Source organism: Corvus kubaryi, unplaced genomic scaffold (genome assembly GCF_017639235.1).
Source record: "Corvus kubaryi isolate FWS band 111438036 unplaced genomic scaffold, C.kubaryi_AGA036_p1.0 37396, whole genome shotgun sequence".
Taxonomy (NCBI): domain Eukaryota; kingdom Metazoa; phylum Chordata; class Aves; order Passeriformes; family Corvidae; genus Corvus; species Corvus kubaryi.
The window spans coordinates 16,798,749-16,817,570 of record NW_024581135.1 but is presented as its reverse complement, the minus strand read 5'-3'; the positions used below and the strand labels follow the sequence as shown (position 1 = coordinate 16,817,570).

Below are 18,822 nucleotides of genomic sequence, written 5' to 3'. Positions count from 1 at the left end.
AACAAAAACCTGCAAAAAAGAAAATACAGAAAAACTATTAAAAAAACCCAAACAAACACAAAAAACCCCACAACACAAAAAAACCTTACAGATTGATACATATATAAAGTACTCAATTATGCTGCAAGACTTCAGTGAGAGGTTCCACCAATTACTATAGGAACTGGATGAGGTTCCATGCATTAGAAAGAAACTAATTAAGCAAATTAACAAGAACTTTTTCAATACATTTTGCAACATGAAACTTCAGCAATGCAACATGAAGCCTCATGAAACCTCTATAATACACCAGCAATCCCCATCTTCTGTCAAAGGTCCACTAGGAGGTCCAGCTGCAATTCACTGGGGTGGATCAGTTGGATCCCACCTTGGAACTGGGAGACGTGTCCAAGTGCTTTCACAGGTGCTGGAGAGAAACTGCAACTGCATCACCAATGCTTCATGGGAATACTGAGAGGTAAAAAAAGAGTCCCTCTACTTTTTTTCCTCCTTGTTATAGAAGCCCCAAAATAAGACATTTTGGAAGCCAGTACAAATCATAGCAGCAATTCAGATATTGTGTTTCAAAAGTATGACCTGAAAAATCTCTACACTCTGTAAAGGATCTGAATTATGAAATACAGATACTAATTGCCTAGAATCTTACGTATATCATATTAGTCTATTCATGTTATAGTGAGCCAGAAGATGTTCTCAAGCCATAGATGGACCTTTGAGAGTGCCCTCCTATTTTAGCCTATGTTCATCTTTAACATGGAGAAAAGTAAATGAGAGAAATTTTTTTTTGTCTCCTCCAAAAGAAAACCAGTAACAGAAAGTATCCCATTAGAGGGATCACAAGGAAAATACAGTTTGAGAACAGACTCAGCATTGCTGAAGGGAATGAAAGCTAAAAGGTACCTAGAGGAATAAACAACTTTAAGCATTTGACTAACCAAATGCACAGCAGACTCTGCCACCGGCATCTCACCTGCGTAGGTCTCTCTCTCCAGGTTCTGCCCTTTTGTTCCATGCCCTAAGCAAAGCAGATGAACTTCACACAAAATTCATACAAACATTATTTAAATTAGCTTTTTAGGTCGTTTTAGTTAAATAGTCTATTTTAATCTTTGTTTACAGCTAGATTTTTAGATATTTGCCACAAAAAAAGAGATCTATTCTCATTCATTAGTATAACACTGCAGGTACTCTGAAGAGGAAAACAAGATGTATTAGATCTGGTGGCTGTATAGGTACCAACATATTGATCTGTGTCAATTTTGCATTACTTTGTCAGAAAAATACAGCATTTAAATGCTAGTTAGGTTTCTGTTTGTTTTGCTTCTGTGGGTCTTTTAATCAGGTAAGTTTCCCAAGAGTCTAACTCAGTGAAAACACTACACCAAACCTAGTTACACATCTTTTTTGACATCTCAGTAGGAACTTCAATGTATTTTCGACATTTGAATTTCTTTGAAATTTTGTGTACATATCCTTTAAATTTCAAAAGTTAGATCCCATCTTCTCTGGTATATCCACGTACTATATGGAAGAAAGGCTTTCTTGCTTTTTCTTCTCCCAGCTGGGCTCTCAACTTTGAATGAATCCTGAACTGACCCACCCATCTGCTCTATCACACATCTGCAAGTAACACAGACTTGGTTTAACCGGCTGAAAATGCCGACAGCTGAACCAGCACAACACCCAGTGATTAGGATCCTGAGTCTCTAAGTTAATTTCAGGTTGCTGCCACTGTTGCTCTCAGCTGACAGGATTCAAACACCAGTTTTGTACAGAACCATATACACAATCATGCGGAGTTATAATCTGCTCATGTTGGTGGGGCACAATGGACAAAGAGAGAACCAAAGAAATGGACAAAAACAGAAAACAAAAAGAAAAGGATGAAGATGTTTGCATATGAAAACAAGATGCTAATATATGTTTGTGTAGACTGTAAAACTACTACAGAAATACTCCAGAGAGAGAGAAATCCTATTTTTAGCTTTTAATATTAATCTTAGGCAACTTCATTGGTTTCAGTTGTATTACAATGCACTGCACTGTCCTAAATAAAATTTGTCAAGTCTTACAGTTTCATTAAACAAAAAATATACAAAATAGACAAAAAAACCTTCTGTATCTGGTCATTTCTTTATTATAGGTCAGATGCAAACCTAGAGACTGAGATCAAAATACTGGTAAAATATTTGAGATTTTAAGCCCAAACTTCCAAACCTGAAAATTAACCTTTAAAATAGAATTCAAGCTTTATTTCTCAGCAAAACACAATCCAAAACTGAAAACGTAATTCCTTAATCCTGACACAGAAAATATTTTATTAGATTTTCTTATGAATGTTTCAACACAGCATCTAGTTTTATCCTGTCCTGCCAGGAAAACGTTTCATGAACATCACCTTACTACAGATATGAGCATTCCGCTTTTATTCTAGCATCTCTGAACACTGTTTTAAATAATTTAAGTATTCTTACATCATTTTCAATTTTTTAATATTTGCAGTGGTGTAAATTAGAAACCTGGTTTTGCATCTATTCTGATCCATCTGAAGATATATTTTTGCATGCAGTGTTACCGTCAAAATGATACATAAAGCTATTGCTGATTTTCCAACATATTAAGTGTTTATGCATCTGAACAATAGATCTTTCTAAGAGCATGCATGACTATATTGCTTGATATTACAGACCAGGATGCTCTTACGTGAAACTGCAGAGTAACAGAAGACCAACATTTAGCCGTTTCAGTATCCAAATACTGAAGCACCAAAATTAGTGGGGATCTTCGAAACTAACAAATTTCCTAACTCCCAGAAACTCTACAAGATTGGTTTCACATCACAAGAGCCGTGTGCTGTCACCATGCATGCAATGCCCTCTCCTCTCCTCACTTGCCAAGCAAAGCTCACAACGAAGACACGAGGGAAGTGCAGAGAGCAGCAGAGACAAGCCAGACACCATCTAGGGCCCATCAGCTGAATTACACACAGCTGGCCCCAGCAAAATCCAGGGACATAGTCTGACATTAATACAATTAAAGTGAAAGCTCTTGGCATCCATCATCAGCTCCTTCAACAACTCTTCCTGGCTCAGTGGCAGCCTTGTGCCCTCCTCTGAAGCTCAAAACTGAATCTGTAAAAGAATAAACAACTATTTGCCCACTGTAAAAAGCAAGTATTTTATTTATTATACAAAGCAAGTCCTGTCAGAGGTGAAACCTACAAATTGCTGGGCAGCACACTCACAATGATCACAGAACCTTCTTGAAAGCAACCTGGATTTTTCAAAGATCAGATCTGTGATAACAACCAGAGCTATGGCTTTAACAAAACTCCCAAAATTCAGCAAAGGGAGGTGCTTTGGGGAAGGACAGCGGGTTCACAAACCCATGAAGACATACACACATAGATGTCTCATTTGCTTGTATGAAAATGAGAATGCACATGTAGAGCAGACCAGTGTTCCTCTCCCTTTGCTACTGAATTGAGCAAGAACACAGTCTGACTGACCTCTCCCAGGTCACTGCTGGTCACTACTAAAACATTTGACAGGTTCTGCATTTTCCTATGTTTGGGACCTCTCAATCAGGAACATCTTTCTCCTGAAATACACAATCAAATAAAAAAATGTAACTGATCAGAAATAAAATTAACTCTTTGACACAAGAAAGTAAAGACTGATTTTGGATCACCTGCTGTTTTTAAACTATCTCATTTACAGGTAAATGAGTCAGTGGTAAGACCAAAGAGAATTATTTCCTTTTAGACAGAACCATCTGAGAGATAACCCATCCCTGCAAAGCTAACAAAGACAAACCCTATTTCATAGACCCCAGGAAGGAAAACAAAAGCAGAACCACAGAAATCTTTGAAATCCAGTATCTTGCCTCAGGTTACCCCACTATTTGGCTCTTATTGTACAAAGGAAAAAAGGGAACTAGTATATGGTCTTTCCTCTGGTATTCAGTCCCTCATTCTGGTGATCAGCAGTTTAAAGTTTTCCTAAGCTGGTGATTGCATCTGTTGAATTAGGATCATTGTACTCAATTACCTAATTCCTTTTTAACCTATTTACATGCATGGCCTCCAAAATATCCTTCATCACTGTAATGTCTGCACTTGAATTCTATACTTTGTCAAAAAAGTTTCTCACATTTTTAACTTAGTAAATCAGTAACATTTATCAATTACTATTTCTGCTATCATGAAGTAGTTTGGGTTTATTCTGTATTCACTTTTTATTCTTTATTTTTCACAGTATCACATCCTCTGTCTCCTGAATTGCCTCACTTCCAGAACAACTCCTAATCTACAGAGCTTCAATTTGAACAGAATTTATTTCCCCATTAGTCAAGAAATCCTGATTGATCCAGACTTTACTGTCCTGAAATGGAAAGCCCAGGGAAAGCCCAGTCTCAGGTTGCCAGCCCTCAGGGCTATCATCAATGACCTTATCTGAGACCATGCCAGATGGTGACTGTCACTACCCCATGAAAGCTGTGGACAGGTCAGATAGCATCTAGTGTTCTCTTTTTTTTTTTTTTTTTTTTTAAGAAATAAAAAAAACAGTGTGCAGAAAGCTCTCTGATACATCTTTTTATATTGAGTTCTCAGCAGCAGCCACTTGACTCTGAGACCAGCACCTGTGTGCAGCACAAGAAACAGAAGAGCAGGAAGAAATGCCTGAGTAAAGCACAGCACTGGAAAGAGGCACATGAGAACAATGAGCATCCTAGACAATACAGAAAATCACTCCAGCAAGTTTGTTACAAACAACGGATATTGACAGCCTAAAAATCAAGATATTGCCTCAAAAAATGATACAGAAAGAAGCACACATAGGATGATTTTTGCCTTCTGGATCATCAAGACTGACATTTTCACATTTTCCATGACAGCCAAAATCTTGCCTATTTTTTTTTTAAACTTTCAAATAAATAACTAGAGTATTGGTGTTTTCTTGGTGTTGAAGCTACAAGATTGCAAGACTATAGCAGAAACAAAAAAGTTAACAATAATGATTTGATACTAAATTTTCTTTATAGTTTCTTGGTCTTAGCATTATATTCACACTTGGATCACTTATGTAATTTAGCAGTCCCAAATAGTAGGAACTTTTTTATCACCGTATTCCTATCCCTACCAATCAGGATATCTAAAATGAAAAAATGAAACACTTGAAACTTTGTAAAGGAATCATGCTGCTGACAGTGGATTGAGACATTTTCCCATTCCAAGTAAAGGAAAAAGACATCTTTTTTTCTTTTTTTTCCTTTTTTTTTTAAATTCTACAACCATTTCTAACACTTGTTGGAAGCTGCTTTAAGGCTTAAAATATTGTAATAAATCTCAATGTGATTTCTTTCAGTGCCTTGAAGAAGTTTGGTCAATAGGAAATGTTGAGCACTTGCCAACTTAGAACAAATTCTGGGTTTAGATAATTCCTTGATTCTATGTGAGGTACTGGAGCAGGTTGCCCAGAGCAGCTGTGGATGCCCCAGTTCATGGCAGTGTTCAAGGCCAAGCTGGATGGGGCTCTGAGCAATCTGATCTAGTGGAAGGTGTCCCTGCCCATGGCAGGGGGTTGGAATGAGATGATCTTTAAGGTCCCTTCCAATCCAAACCATTCTATGGTTCTGTGAAATGGAGTACGACAAGTACTAAACCACAGTATTAGGAAAAATTGCTTAGCCTTGTATTTCTTGAAAGCTGAAACCATTCAATCAAATTGCTTATTTGTCACCAGGAAGAAATTTTAAAAAGGATTCCCATTAGAATTAAACGTATTTTCATATCTGCATATACAGACACAGAAAATGCATCCTTTCTAAATATACAAGAAAAGCCTGCTGGAGAAATATCAAATGTTAGTAGGAAAATAATCAGTTCATTAAGGACTGTTTAAAAAAAGGCAAACTAAAGAAGAAGTAAATAACTCGTAACAACTATAAATTGGTATTATTTTCCGATATAAAATGTATCAGTAGAAGAAATAGACCCATTCTTAGAAACGAGTTTTAAAAACTGTACTATAACTGAAAAGCATTAAAAATATGATATTACAGTGTGCAGATACCATCTATCGATTCTTTTTTTTTTTGCTCAAGACAATTTTGTCAGACTTATTTTAATGACTTTTTTACTTTTTAATAAATATGCATAATGGAAGCACTATATAAACAATTATTTCTGCAATCACTGTGAAATGAAAAATTTAAGACTCAAAGGTGAAAGTATAGCAGATAGAATAAAAGTCTCTGGGTTATAGTATTTGAACAAGATAAATCATAATCCTCTAGAAATTTTTTTCATATCATAAAAATGCACTTGCCCTAATCCATAAAATTTGCTATTTGTTGTGCATGCAAATTAGAAGTTTCTTATTCTAAAAAAAAAAAGTACAAATGGAGAGGTATTTTTAATTCTGTCCATTCACAATTTAGAACTATTATTATTAGAACTCTTAGAGCAAGCACTTTATGTGATTACAGTCATAATGGTTATGCTATAATAGCTCAGTAATTTCCACGAGCAGTCGGGAGAGTAACAAACTTAGAGAAAATAAGTAGATTTTTGTATTGCCAGAGATGTATTTGTTTGCAATCATGCTACTAAACAGACTTGTTGCTCATCTGTGTACTGTCCTAGCCCCTGAATAGGCCAGTCACGGACCAGGACCAGTGAGTGACAGACCCTGCATCCACTCAGAAAGAAACCACACTCTTCATCCCAAAAAGTTCACACAATTTTTTTCCTAAACAAATAGACATAAAATACAACCACCTAAAGTTTTCGCAGCATCTTATCCATGCTTTAATATTCTTTATTCTTACTCTGTTTATTCCTGTGGGATGCCAAGCACAAAGCAGATTAGCCCAATCTTCTCAAGGGTAAAACTACCTTGCATTTATGCAAGGTCAGCACAGACAACTAAGGGACTTAAAGAGAAGGCTCTGGTTCTGTCTACCTTGCAGCAGGTTTTTTTGTACAGCCATCCTTTTTTATGCAATACAAGGGAGAAGACAGACACAAACAAATAAACATGAAACAGTTAAAAACTTTTGATGAGTGTCATAGTTAGCAATTTTAGTAGTTTAAGAGTGACCAAGAATTGGTTTTGCAGAGATATCTATTTCTAATATTGCCATTGAAACACTACTCAGATTTTGTACATGATGAGCTTGTCTTAATGCCAGACCACTTTTGGAATCATAAGTTCTACAGTTTTAGATTTTTAAAAAAATTATTTCAGAGCAAGAACAATATTTTCCCAGCACTTTCTCAGATCCTACATTGGATGCATCATCAAAACCTACATTCTTTGTGTTGAACTACCCAAGACATATATGAATGTGTAACAGACTGGATTGTGTAAGTCTGAATCACTCACAGAAGAATAAACAAAAAAATTTAGTCAGGTTTTACACATTTGCACGTTCACATGTTTTGGTAATAACTTTGATTAGATGCCTTCAATATTTCCATCTTTTTCTTCAAAAGACTCTTTTATGAAGTTCTATTTGTTCTCTCCAGCTTAACATTTTTCATAGACATACATATATTAACAAGTTTCACATTTATGGAGAAATTTGGGGGGAGGAGGCAGGGTAAGATAGCTTTGGGATTTGGTGTTGTTTGGGTGAAATGTACTGGGGTTTGCAAGCTCTAACCCTCCTACCATGTACAATCCCACCGTATCTGCTAATGGAACACAGATTCTGTGGCAGAAGCTAGTCCAAGGCAAACCCCTCATCATGGGTACAGGGGAGATACCAGCTCTCAAAAACATCTCTTGTCCTCCATAAGCTGGCTTCTCAGCAGCACTCCTTGGTAATGCATGCGCATTCCTCAGCAGCTTGATATTTTTCGAGGCAAAAAGGGCTTTGCTGCTTCTGTTGTTTTTGCCCAAATTTGGCCAGCACTGGACAGAGAATTAGGGGAAACAAATCCTAGTTCACAAGTACTCAGTGGAGGGTTACTTGTTTCTTTTCAGTTGGCCTTCACTCCAGAGGCAACTGCAGTTGTGTTGCTCTGGGCAATATTGACTAACATTTAGAAACCTCTCATCTACCTGGGGTTATGGGTGGGCAAATAGAAAAAAATGTTTATGTATTTGCTGGCCAAAGTAAATCAATTCAGATACAGCACACACAAAGCCCTGAACTTTTAGGTAAGACAAAGTGAAATGAACACAATCAAACTACACAAACTAGAGATCACTGCATTTCATCCTCTCTAAAGCTGAATGTGGCTTTTTCTTTAAAAGATCCTTTAAAAGTCTTCTTCTGCCTACATTGTTTTAGACAAAATCATGTGACTTACATGAGTTTTCACGGCTGACTCCACAGCAGGGTTTTTCTCAATCCATTCCCCTAGAAGATGAGGACTGGGGGTGGGGGGTTATTCCAAAAGCAAGAGGCACATTTGATGTTGATGGGGAAATCCAGACAGATCACTACAGAAAAAAATCCTTTTTCTGACATTGGTGAGGATAAGCATGAAGGCTTCTGCACTGCTCAATTCTATTTTTGAGAGCATATTCACCTAATCTGAAATCATTCATATGCTTCTCCCAAAAAAAGACGTGATATTCACCTATTTTTAGAATTTTCATGAGAAGATTCTCAGATGAGTATGAAACACAGCTTTATGAGTGCTTTAGCAGCTCATTGCTACATTTAGTTTCAAAAGCTATTAAAAGGTTGCAACAAAAATAAGTGGACATAGTTAAGTATTTCACTATAGCACAGCCATAAAGAGGAAGAACATAATAAAGTAAAGCTTTCTAAAACACAATTAGTCAGTCAAGTCTTATGTTTGAGCATTTCTATCTTCTCTTCAAACAAAGGGAAAGGATAACACTAATTCAAGGAGATGGATAATATGGGTTACAATCCAAGTTATGAAATTTACCCAAAAAAAGTAAAGTGTGTTGAAATCTCAGCACAGAGCAGACTTGCAGACACTGCATGAAGATTTGTCTTGGTGATGATACCTTGGAAACATACACAAGTCTCAAATGAAGTAGCAATAGTCTCAAAAGAACTGGAAACCAAGTTGTTTCTGAGGAACAGCATTGAGATGGCTGGCAGCAACTGCTGCACAGACTTGGGGATGAGGGGGCAGAAGGGAACTAATTTTATTCCATAAATTCTTTTAAAATACCAATACATATAATATCCCTTCTGCTGGCATGATAATGTACTGTTCTGGGACACTCTGGTTCTATTTTGGTAACTACTTAAATAGGTCACAAAAATGATTAAAAGAAATGCTTAAAGCATTTTTAGGAAAATGGATACAGGTTATCCACATTTTCATGAATTTAAAGGTAGGCGAATGCCCACTATTCCACAGGCAACAGGAAATTCTAATTTTTGTTACATTCCTCATACTATAGAGTATAGCAAGAGAATATATCTTCTTCCTTATGAATTCTTAGATCATAAACTTGACATTTTTTCAATTTTGCATCCATATACTTGAGGGCTGGTTGTGCAATCTCATTTCTGCATTCTTAGTAGATGATAACAAACTTTATCCATTACCCACTTGGACAGAACAAGTGAGAAATTTTTTATTAATAAGGACTATAGTGGTTCAACCACTCCTGTGTGGTTATTTAGCAGCCCTTGGGAACAGTGCACCTATAAGCTCAACCCTGAGTCCCAAGGTAAAGAACAAATCTCCAGAGCAGTAAGTGGCTAACACATGCCATTCCAATTCTCATCATTACCATCACTTAGCTGCAGTTCAAATAAAAAGTATCAACTTCCTACATTTAGCAGAACATATAATTTACTTATTTAACTAAAAGACCAAGGTCAATTTTGTTTTACGGTTGTTGTAGCAGGCTTTGTCTTATGAGATTGGCAGACCACCTAAATAAAAAAGAATGAGAATGACATCTTCAATTCTACTGAGTCGGGCCTTGAAAAAAGATGCACATTTCTAGATCTGCCAGTAGACTTCGCTGATCATCACACAGGATTTCTGGCAACTTACTTGAGCAGATTTGAGACATCATTATCCTGCTTAATTCCAAATAAAAAGCTTTCATACCTTCCTGTATGTTTTCAGTATACATTTCCAAATTAAAAAAAAAAAAATTCATATCTTACTTTGGGAGGAAATTTAACAAAGTGACTGACTGGGTTGATGTTTGGCTCCAAAGATACAGATAAACAGATGGATAGATGGATGGGTGTTGAAACCAAAATCCTCTTTCTAGAGATACACTCTAGCACAAATTTATCAATTGCATCATTGGTCCAACGAGATCTAGGAGATCTTATACTGGAATTACATTTTTTTTCTGCTTCACTTTATGACATAAATATAGCTTTAAAGAATTACATAGATTCACCTTCGTATTCAGAAGTTTGATGTTTCAGTCCACTAAAAAAACACAAAATTGAAAATTTTACTGACCCTTATAAACACTAAGCACATCAATATGATGCATCCCTTTTTCATTTCTAATTTGCATTCTACAACCATAAATCTAACTATTCAGACTTACCAGTGGCATTTTCCTAAACCCCAAAATTAAAATGCTTAAGAGGAAAAACAATCCTGAAGTTTTTATTCCCCTGTGTATGCTATTCTTTGATTTTATAGAGAAAAAAACATGAAGATGACCAGTCAGTACCATTGCAAAAAAACCTAAAGCACTTAAAATTTACACACAGTCTCCCCTCATTGTGCCTTTACTTCCTATTCATATTCACAACACTATGAACATCCTAGATACCACACAATCACCACAAAGTTTTCAATGGTATTCAGAATTTAAAAGTTTTCAGATTGGACATGAAATCACATTCTTGCTTATGCTCACTTCTAAAGCCCTGTGCACATTCATACCATCTTCTCTCCAAAAAAGACCTGGCATTTTGCTCTTGACTTTAATGACAATTTTTGCCAGACCAATTACAGTTTAAGAATCTATAATCTATTCTTGCCAGGCTCTAATAGCGGGGTTGGGTCGTTTTTTCCATCTTCACATAGTTTCAGTGACTATGAACGAAACTATGAGAACATCAAGTGCAATTGCTAGGGACTGGTATCGGGAGCTATTCTTCAGAATAGTGGCTTCAGATCAAGGGTATTTTTAATTTATAGCATTTTGACTACTCTTAATAAAAGCCTCCAGAAAAAGGTGCAAAATTATCATCTCTCTCCAAAGAACTACACAAGTGTGCAATATTTTCCTGGCATTTTTGAGTGCAACCACTACAAAGTAATTGCTCCCAGGGAAACTTGTGCTGAAACTTCTTGGAGCCCCACTGATGGAGACAGAATCCTATACTCTTTAAAGTAAAGTCAAGAGGGTTCCACAAAGGCTTAAAAATCCACATTTTAGCTTGGCACTTTGAAAATATTAGTAAATAATGTTGCATATTATATTTTTGTATGGTTTTAAAACCTGCTTGCAACAAAACTGATGAACAGTGAGCATCTATCATTGCAAGATACTCTGAATATGTTTATAGTACATGTATATGTTTATAGTAAATTCTCTATTTAGGTGGACATAACTGAGGTTATCAACATCTATAATCCATATAAACTACTTCTTTCTCCTCAGTTTGCACTTAATCTGTCATCCATCTATAACATACTTGTGTCAAAAAGACAAAAGTGAGGTCCTTTCACAGAATGACAGGACTGGAAGAGATCTTGTGAGGTCTTCTAGTCCATTACTCAGCTCTAAAGCAGCAATAATTGTCTCACCTATTCCTACAGATGGGTAATAGATTCCACAAACATACCAGACAATTTGTTCCATTACTACATTACTCTCAGCGTTAGACAGCTTTCCTTAACATGCTTTTAATATTGTCCCATAACCTTTCCCTTGTTTCCTATTCAGTACAGATACAAGAAACTGACTCTTTTTGTTACAGTTTTACACATCAAATGTGTGTCTCCCTAACAAATCCCAGTTTCTTCAAATGTTCTTTCATACTTTTAGGCCCATGCTCATTTTTGTTTTCCTTTAATTGTTCTACAATTGCTAATCTTTTCTCAGACCACACATATAGTACTGCACTAATCAACTGATACCTTACAAATGCCAAATACTAGTTCATGTAACTTGCAGACTTCATTTCTCCTAAAAATGTTACTGCGCCAGTTTTTTTGCAGCAAGTTCCTGGTCTGTTTGATTAAAATGAGATCTTGCAAATCTTGACCTTATCTTGCACATCTCCACTGAATTTCAATATTTATTTATAAACTTTGCAATGTCTTGTAAATACCTAATTAAACAAAGTGGAAAGGATCTATGTAAGAAAAGAGGTAAATCAGCAAAGACACAGAAGACTCAGGATTCAAGGTACTATTTTGTGCCTGCTGTACAAGGAGGCAAAAGCCCTGGTTTTTCTGCTTCTGTCCCTACACTTCTTTGCCCATGAAATTCAGTCAGCTCCCTTTTGCCTTTCACACCAGTCAGCCATAATGCCCTCAATTCTCCAAGTTTGCACAAAACTCCTCATTTACCCTCATTTCACTCTGCAACTTCTTTTTTTCCCCAAGACATTAATTCTATTTCTAGCAATAGCCTGTATCATCTATTCCAACCTTCACCTTGCCTATCCTAATAAACAACCTTATAGAACAAGGGTGGATTTCAATTATCTTTAAATATGCTATGCTTATTTTTCATTTCATGAGAAGAACTTTTAAACTGCACCAACGCTGAAAACCGCGTGAACATATCTGACGCTCCCTCAATTTGTATGGCATCGAAATGGCATTATTATTGCAAAAGGAGTCACATGGATATGATTCCTTACTAGTTTGGGTTTTTTACAAAGCAGACCTGAACATATGAAAGGAACGTGCAATGCCTATGGTTTTCTCATATCAGACACACAACTAATTGTCTAAGATGCTTCACAGGGGATTAAGTATTCCCTCACCTGCTTAAACCCTCTCATCCATTGAAACTGTAAACATTACTTATTTAAGAAGCATTAAAAGATGTCAGTGGAAGCATTTTGTTTTAGAATTCATCCTAAATTTTTTCCAAATGAAAAAGTAGAGAGAAGATACAACTATTAGCAGAAGAAATTGAAAGCATATATTTAACAAGCGGGATTTGTGGGAAGAAATCAAACAAGACATAGATGCATTGAAGTGGGATGATTTCCACACAGTAGTCATACTTTTTTTTATTTCTGTGCAAATGTCTCAGGCTGTCAATTATTCTTAAACAGAAACACCAGAGCACACCATATGATCCAGATGTATCTTTTTTTAACTGTGACACTAGAAAATAAAAGGAGAAGTTGGGGGACTTTAACAAATATCTGATTGTGACTGATACTTCACTTCCTTCTAGCATTTGCTGGGAAAAGTTGGGGGTTTTTTCTTTTCATTTAGAACTTGGAATCAGGCAGTAAAAAAGAAAATACCAAGAGCAGAAATGCAATCCTAAATTTATACTTACAATTAAGTTTTAGGATTTTCTTTTCAATGGTGCCATTATCTCGGCACTCTTGTCTTGAAAATGTAATATGGCCTCTATACTTTTCCAAAAGTATCACAGCATTCCTGTAGTCTCCATAAACTTGCCTTAAGTGTTGCTATAATGCTGGAGAAGTGAACTGGGAATGAGTACTGTTATACAAACCATGGGGTAAGGCTCTGACACCCCTTCTCACAATGAGCAATACATTTAATCTGCAAGTCTCATCCGAGGTCCCACTCAGCATTAACAAAAGCAAAAGAATTTGGCCTGTTAGTGTGAGCATCTTCCCACACTCACCTGCTACGTTAAAAATAGTTACTTCCCAAGATCTTGCTATACCATTCTCCCACATATGGAGTCCTAAGTAGCAATAGCTGCGTGCCATTTGCCGCAGCAACAAGAGTGCTCTTGATACAAACACTGTCTTACCTAGAGCATACATATCATAACTACAGTGCATGCATATGCAGTATCCACATATAGCTCAGCAATGTCATGCTTTAAGGCCTTGTATCTACCAGATTTGAACAACAAATTAAAAAATAAATACAACAAGGATTTAAGAGTGAATGAGGAGGGCGAGAGAACACGAACTTAGGAAGGAAAAGTCAGTTTCACTTTCCATACATGGGTTTTACTGCTACCTTCAGAAAACACAGGAAAACAACATGCCAAACATAAACATAGTTAGCAAAAATATCTGTACTTTGTCTATACATCCTCCTTACAGCCGAAATAATCAAACATCTACCAAATAACAACCCTATTGTAAAAGCCAATTTTGACTTGCATATGAGAGATCCAGAATGTACAGGAACAAACATGAACAACTTGTGCTATGAATAAATTGCCAATAAAGTCAAAATAAAGCAACAATTTTCAAAATAATTTACCTGCAGTCAGGTATACATGTACACAAACAAACTGGCAATACTTAGTTCTTTGCTAAGAAACCAACAGAAGATCTTTGTAAAGGTCTGCAGATTGTTTCCCCTGTTCTGTAAACAAATGATGACTCCTCAGAAATCTTTCAATTACTCACAACTGTTTTAAAGCATTCTGAATAATCAGTGAAAAAAATATATACTTGATGACTGATAAATAAATCACTAGATGATTCTGAAAGCATACAAGAAACTGCATTTTGTTACCATATTAGTATAGGTACTGAACAATACAAATTAAGACTGTATTTGCATTTCCAAAAGTGGGTTCAACAATTTGTTTCCAGGTGAACAATTTCCTTTTTCATTTATTTACACAATATTGTACTCATAGTAAATTAGCAATAGATTTCTAATAATTTGAACTAGAAGTTGTCCACACTGCAAATAAAAAACATTAGCACAACTACTAACAAGACTGTTGTCTCTGTATAAGACCTGTTTTCAAAAAAAATGACAGGAAACTGCCAGGGAAATTGTTTAATTCCTCAGAACCACAGGCAATAATGTATTGTCTTAGTTTTCAAATTGCTAGAAATTGGGGTTTTCAATTAAAAGCTTGCATAATAAATCAGTAACACATGACTAACACTAGATTAAAAGTAGATTCCGCTTTGTACAGACTGTGGGATTTTGGTGGAAAATTTTATTGAGGCTTTACAATCTCTGAGCATCATTAGAAGATAAAATTAATTAAGGACTACACTCGCATCTTCTTACTAGAAATAACAATAAAACATATAGTGGGTTACAGTTTCACAAAAAAAGAAAAAATTAACTCTGTTGCACATACCAAAGCCCCCAGACTAACCCCTGAAGGAAACAAGCTCTGCTAGAAGCCTTTTCCTTCATACCCAGAACCCACTGAACTGGGACAACACTTGGGAACAGACGGTATTCATTTGTTCTGTTTGTTTCCAGTCAAGATGAGGATTGATCCCCAGAACAGAAATCCTCTAAAGGTATGTCACAACACTACCTCCCAGACTAACAGACCTTAGCACCGATTAGTTAGCACCTATTCCTGCTTCCTAAACTCTACCCTGACTCCAGGTACAAGAATCCCAGCATGCAAAAGTCTGCCTTACCACAATGCAGTGCCCTGGACATGAGCTAGGCTGAGACTGCCACAGCACATACAAATGCTTTATTGCCTGACCACAGAGAAAACATCACCAGAACCCAGAAATCCTGAAGGAGCTGTGCCTTTGCCATCGTTGCAGCAGGAAAGCAATGTTGCATTGTTGAGCTGCATAGGGCCTCTCAGAAACAAGAGTAAGAGAGGACTGAGGTAGATGATATGCCACATATATATATATTACATAGAGTAGAGAAGTCTCCCTTCCCCGCTTGAAGCAAACACAACTGAACTAGTTAGCTATAGTAAATGGAGGTGGGAACCAGGACACGACCTTAGCAAGCAAAAGCACTGATCTACAGCTCTACAGGCAGGGACCTGCAGCTCTGCAGAGAGGTACTGCACCAGGGCAGTTCCTGAGGGAACAAGGGACAATTGTCCCCTCATCAGCACACAAGAAATACTATCTTCTTTGGTCGTCTCAACCACAGCAGTAGCCTTTTTTTTTCCTGGGCACAGCCCCGGAGAAACAAAATTTAAAGCCAGACAGCCCAAGGCAATCCTGCACGTTGTGCCTTCTGAAAGCTGACTCCTCTGACTCCCTGTGCAGTGGCCATCGCACAGAGACAACACAGGCTGACAAAGTGAGACCAGCACACAGGCCAGCAAGGTACGAGCAAGGGGGAGACTGCTGCTGACTGAAGGCTACTGCACTGGTGTGAAACACTGAGGACTGAGCCTTTCATGGAATCACTGTCATGAACTACAGATAGAAACTGGGTTTACACTTATTTGTCTCTCTACAGAAAGGAACTCGACAGCTAGTCTGTCAGTGAAAGCAACAGGACCTTCTACTTCACTGTCAGAAACTAAGAGAGCAGCAAGTAATAGGAAGTAGGATTCATAAACAGGATCCAGAAAGCAACAGGAAAAACTGTCCCTGCCACAAGGAGAAAGAAGATGCCAGAGATAGCCTCATACTGTGTAGCAACCTGCCACCTGATTGCAAAATGGACCACGTCAACAGATGATGGGAACAGACCCTATGAAAAACGGGCTTGACACGAGCGCATCTCATCAACCTGCAGCAGCTGAGACTTGTCTCTTTCAAGCTTTGTCAATGTTGTGCAGCTCGCTGTGCTAACACACAGCCATTTCAGGAGCAGCAAAGCCTCTACAGACCTATGCAGTGTGTTGACAGGGATGTGTACGCACAGTCAGACACTTGTGTATGTACATGAGAGACTTTTCCCTGCCCCAGACAGATTTTCTGTGCAAGGCAGGAACCACCATTCACAAACAGAATCTCAGTATGAGATCGAGATCGACACCCACACTTAAACCTTCTGTGTGTCTGCAACCCTGTGTCTGGGGGCCTGGCAAGAAAAAGTCCCCCATCAACTGATCTCTTTCCTACTGGCACGGCAAAGGCTGCCCAGCCGCCCCTGTGCAGCCACACGGTGCTCCGAGGAGCGGGTGCACCGCGTCCCCCTCAGACAACAATAACCCCCAGATCACCAGCTCCACGGCTGAGCACAAGAGACTGCGACACGGCAGCACGAAGCACGGCCCGGGATCCGGCGGGAGGCAGACCCTGCGTGTCAGTGCCAGCCCTCAGCAGATTTCTCTGCGGTCTGCAAGCGAGGAGGGCCTGGGACCTCCAGCTGCTGACCCAGCCCCGGCCCCGGAGCGGGATCCCCACGGAGCTGCCCACAGGTGCTCGCTCCCCTGCGCTGCCCCGAGCAGGGGGGCAAGAGAGCCTGAGAAAGGACATGTCGGAGGCAGGGTGACACGAAGAGAGGGGGTACCGAGGGGAAGGGGATGCCTGAGGCGGGGGAGGGGGGCCGGAAGGCAGGGTGCTTGCATCGGCGGGACACACGTACACACACGCACAAACACACACCGCTCCGTCCCCGAGCGTCCTGGCGCCCAGACACTCCCGCCGCCGCAGCATCGCCCGGCACGGGAGCGAGCCAACCTGTTTCCCCACGCACCGAGAAATCGGCTGCGGCGCCCAGCACGGGCAGGCGGGCGGGAAGGCAGCCCCCCGCGCCCCCTCCCCGGCTGCCTCCCCGCGGGGCGCGTCGCACCCCCCCGGCCGGGGCCGCGCTGCGGCAGCCGTACCGTGGGCAGCAGCGGCTCCATCTGCGCCCCTTGGTCCTGAGTCTCCATGCGGCGGCGGCGGGGCTGCGGCGGCGCCCCCTCCCCGCCGCCCGCGGGCCGGGGCGCTCCCCGGGCGCTGCGGGAGCCGCTGGGCTGCGCCGGGCTCGGGGCTCGCTCCGCGCTCCCGGCTCCGCGCTCCCGCCGCGGATCAGGCGGCGCGGAGGCAGGAAGCGCGCGCCAGTCACATGGGTGCGCGCACCGCCGGCCCCGCGCGGGGGGGCAGCAGCCGGAGCCACCTGCGGGATGCGGGATGCGGGCTCTCCCGCCGGGGCCGCAGGGCCGGGCCCGCCTCCCCCCTACACACCGGCACCCCGCGGGTGCTGGAACGGGAGCGGGGAGCGGAGGGGCCGGGCCCCCCTGGCTGCCCGGTGAGACTATCGAAAACATCAGACACGGCTCGGAAGTTTTAGCACTTCACTCCAAGCTTCAGCCGCAGGCTCCCTAGAACTGCTGCTTCAGTGCAGTCTTGGGCCAAGGTTTGATTTAGCCAGCACCAGAAGAGTACCAGAAAACAGTGACCCTTCACTCGGTCCTGCCCGACTTTGACCCTTAGTTACAGAAAGCACCTTCAAAAGAGAGTTCTGTCCCACTCCCTGCTACCATAACCCAAACATCCCCTTCTACCTGCAAATCACAAACCTATCAGAATACCATATTTTTCGGTATAGGGTTAAAAAGAGGCTTCCCCTCTTTTTCACCCAATTTTATCATTCAAGCCTGCTACACAGTTGGCTTCTCCTAGTCTATCTGGCTCTGCATCTCAGTGGTTGTATTTAGCTATACCAAAACCCCAACAAGCTACGCAAATGATTGTCAAAGCCCAAATTTGCTGTACAAATGAGAATAAGAAGTTGAGTCCCCACAGTACTTGTGTTGCTAAGAACAAGCATGGCATTTCCTACCAAAACAACTGAGCTCGAGAAGTTTATATTTTCATCACTTCCCATGTATCTTCCAAAAATACATGCTCATCCCAACCTGTGTGCATAAAAAATCAAAATGGACAGAGACCTGATTATGAAAAATAAACTAGCAAGTAAACTTCTGTCTCCCTGTTAACATTAATTTCCTTCACAAAGCAGCAGGCCATGCCCTACATTTTGGATATCCTTTGCAACCTAAAAGTAGATCAATAAACAGCTTCACTAAATCTGATTTAATT

General features: G+C 39.7%; 1 protein-coding gene across 1 annotated transcript in view; it reads right to left on the bottom strand.

The window, feature by feature from the left end:
* Window positions 1-17,724, bottom strand: part of SLC4A10 (solute carrier family 4 member 10) — a 154,495-nt gene extending 136,771 nt beyond the window's left edge. Inside the window, exon 1 of the mRNA XM_042041606.1 lies at window positions 17,622-17,724. Within this exon, the coding sequence (XP_041897540.1) occupies window positions 17,622-17,669 (48 nt within the window). The 5' untranslated portion in view covers window positions 17,670-17,724. The remainder of the gene's footprint in view (window positions 1-17,621) is intronic.
* Window positions 17,725-18,822: the final 1,098 nt, after the last annotated feature.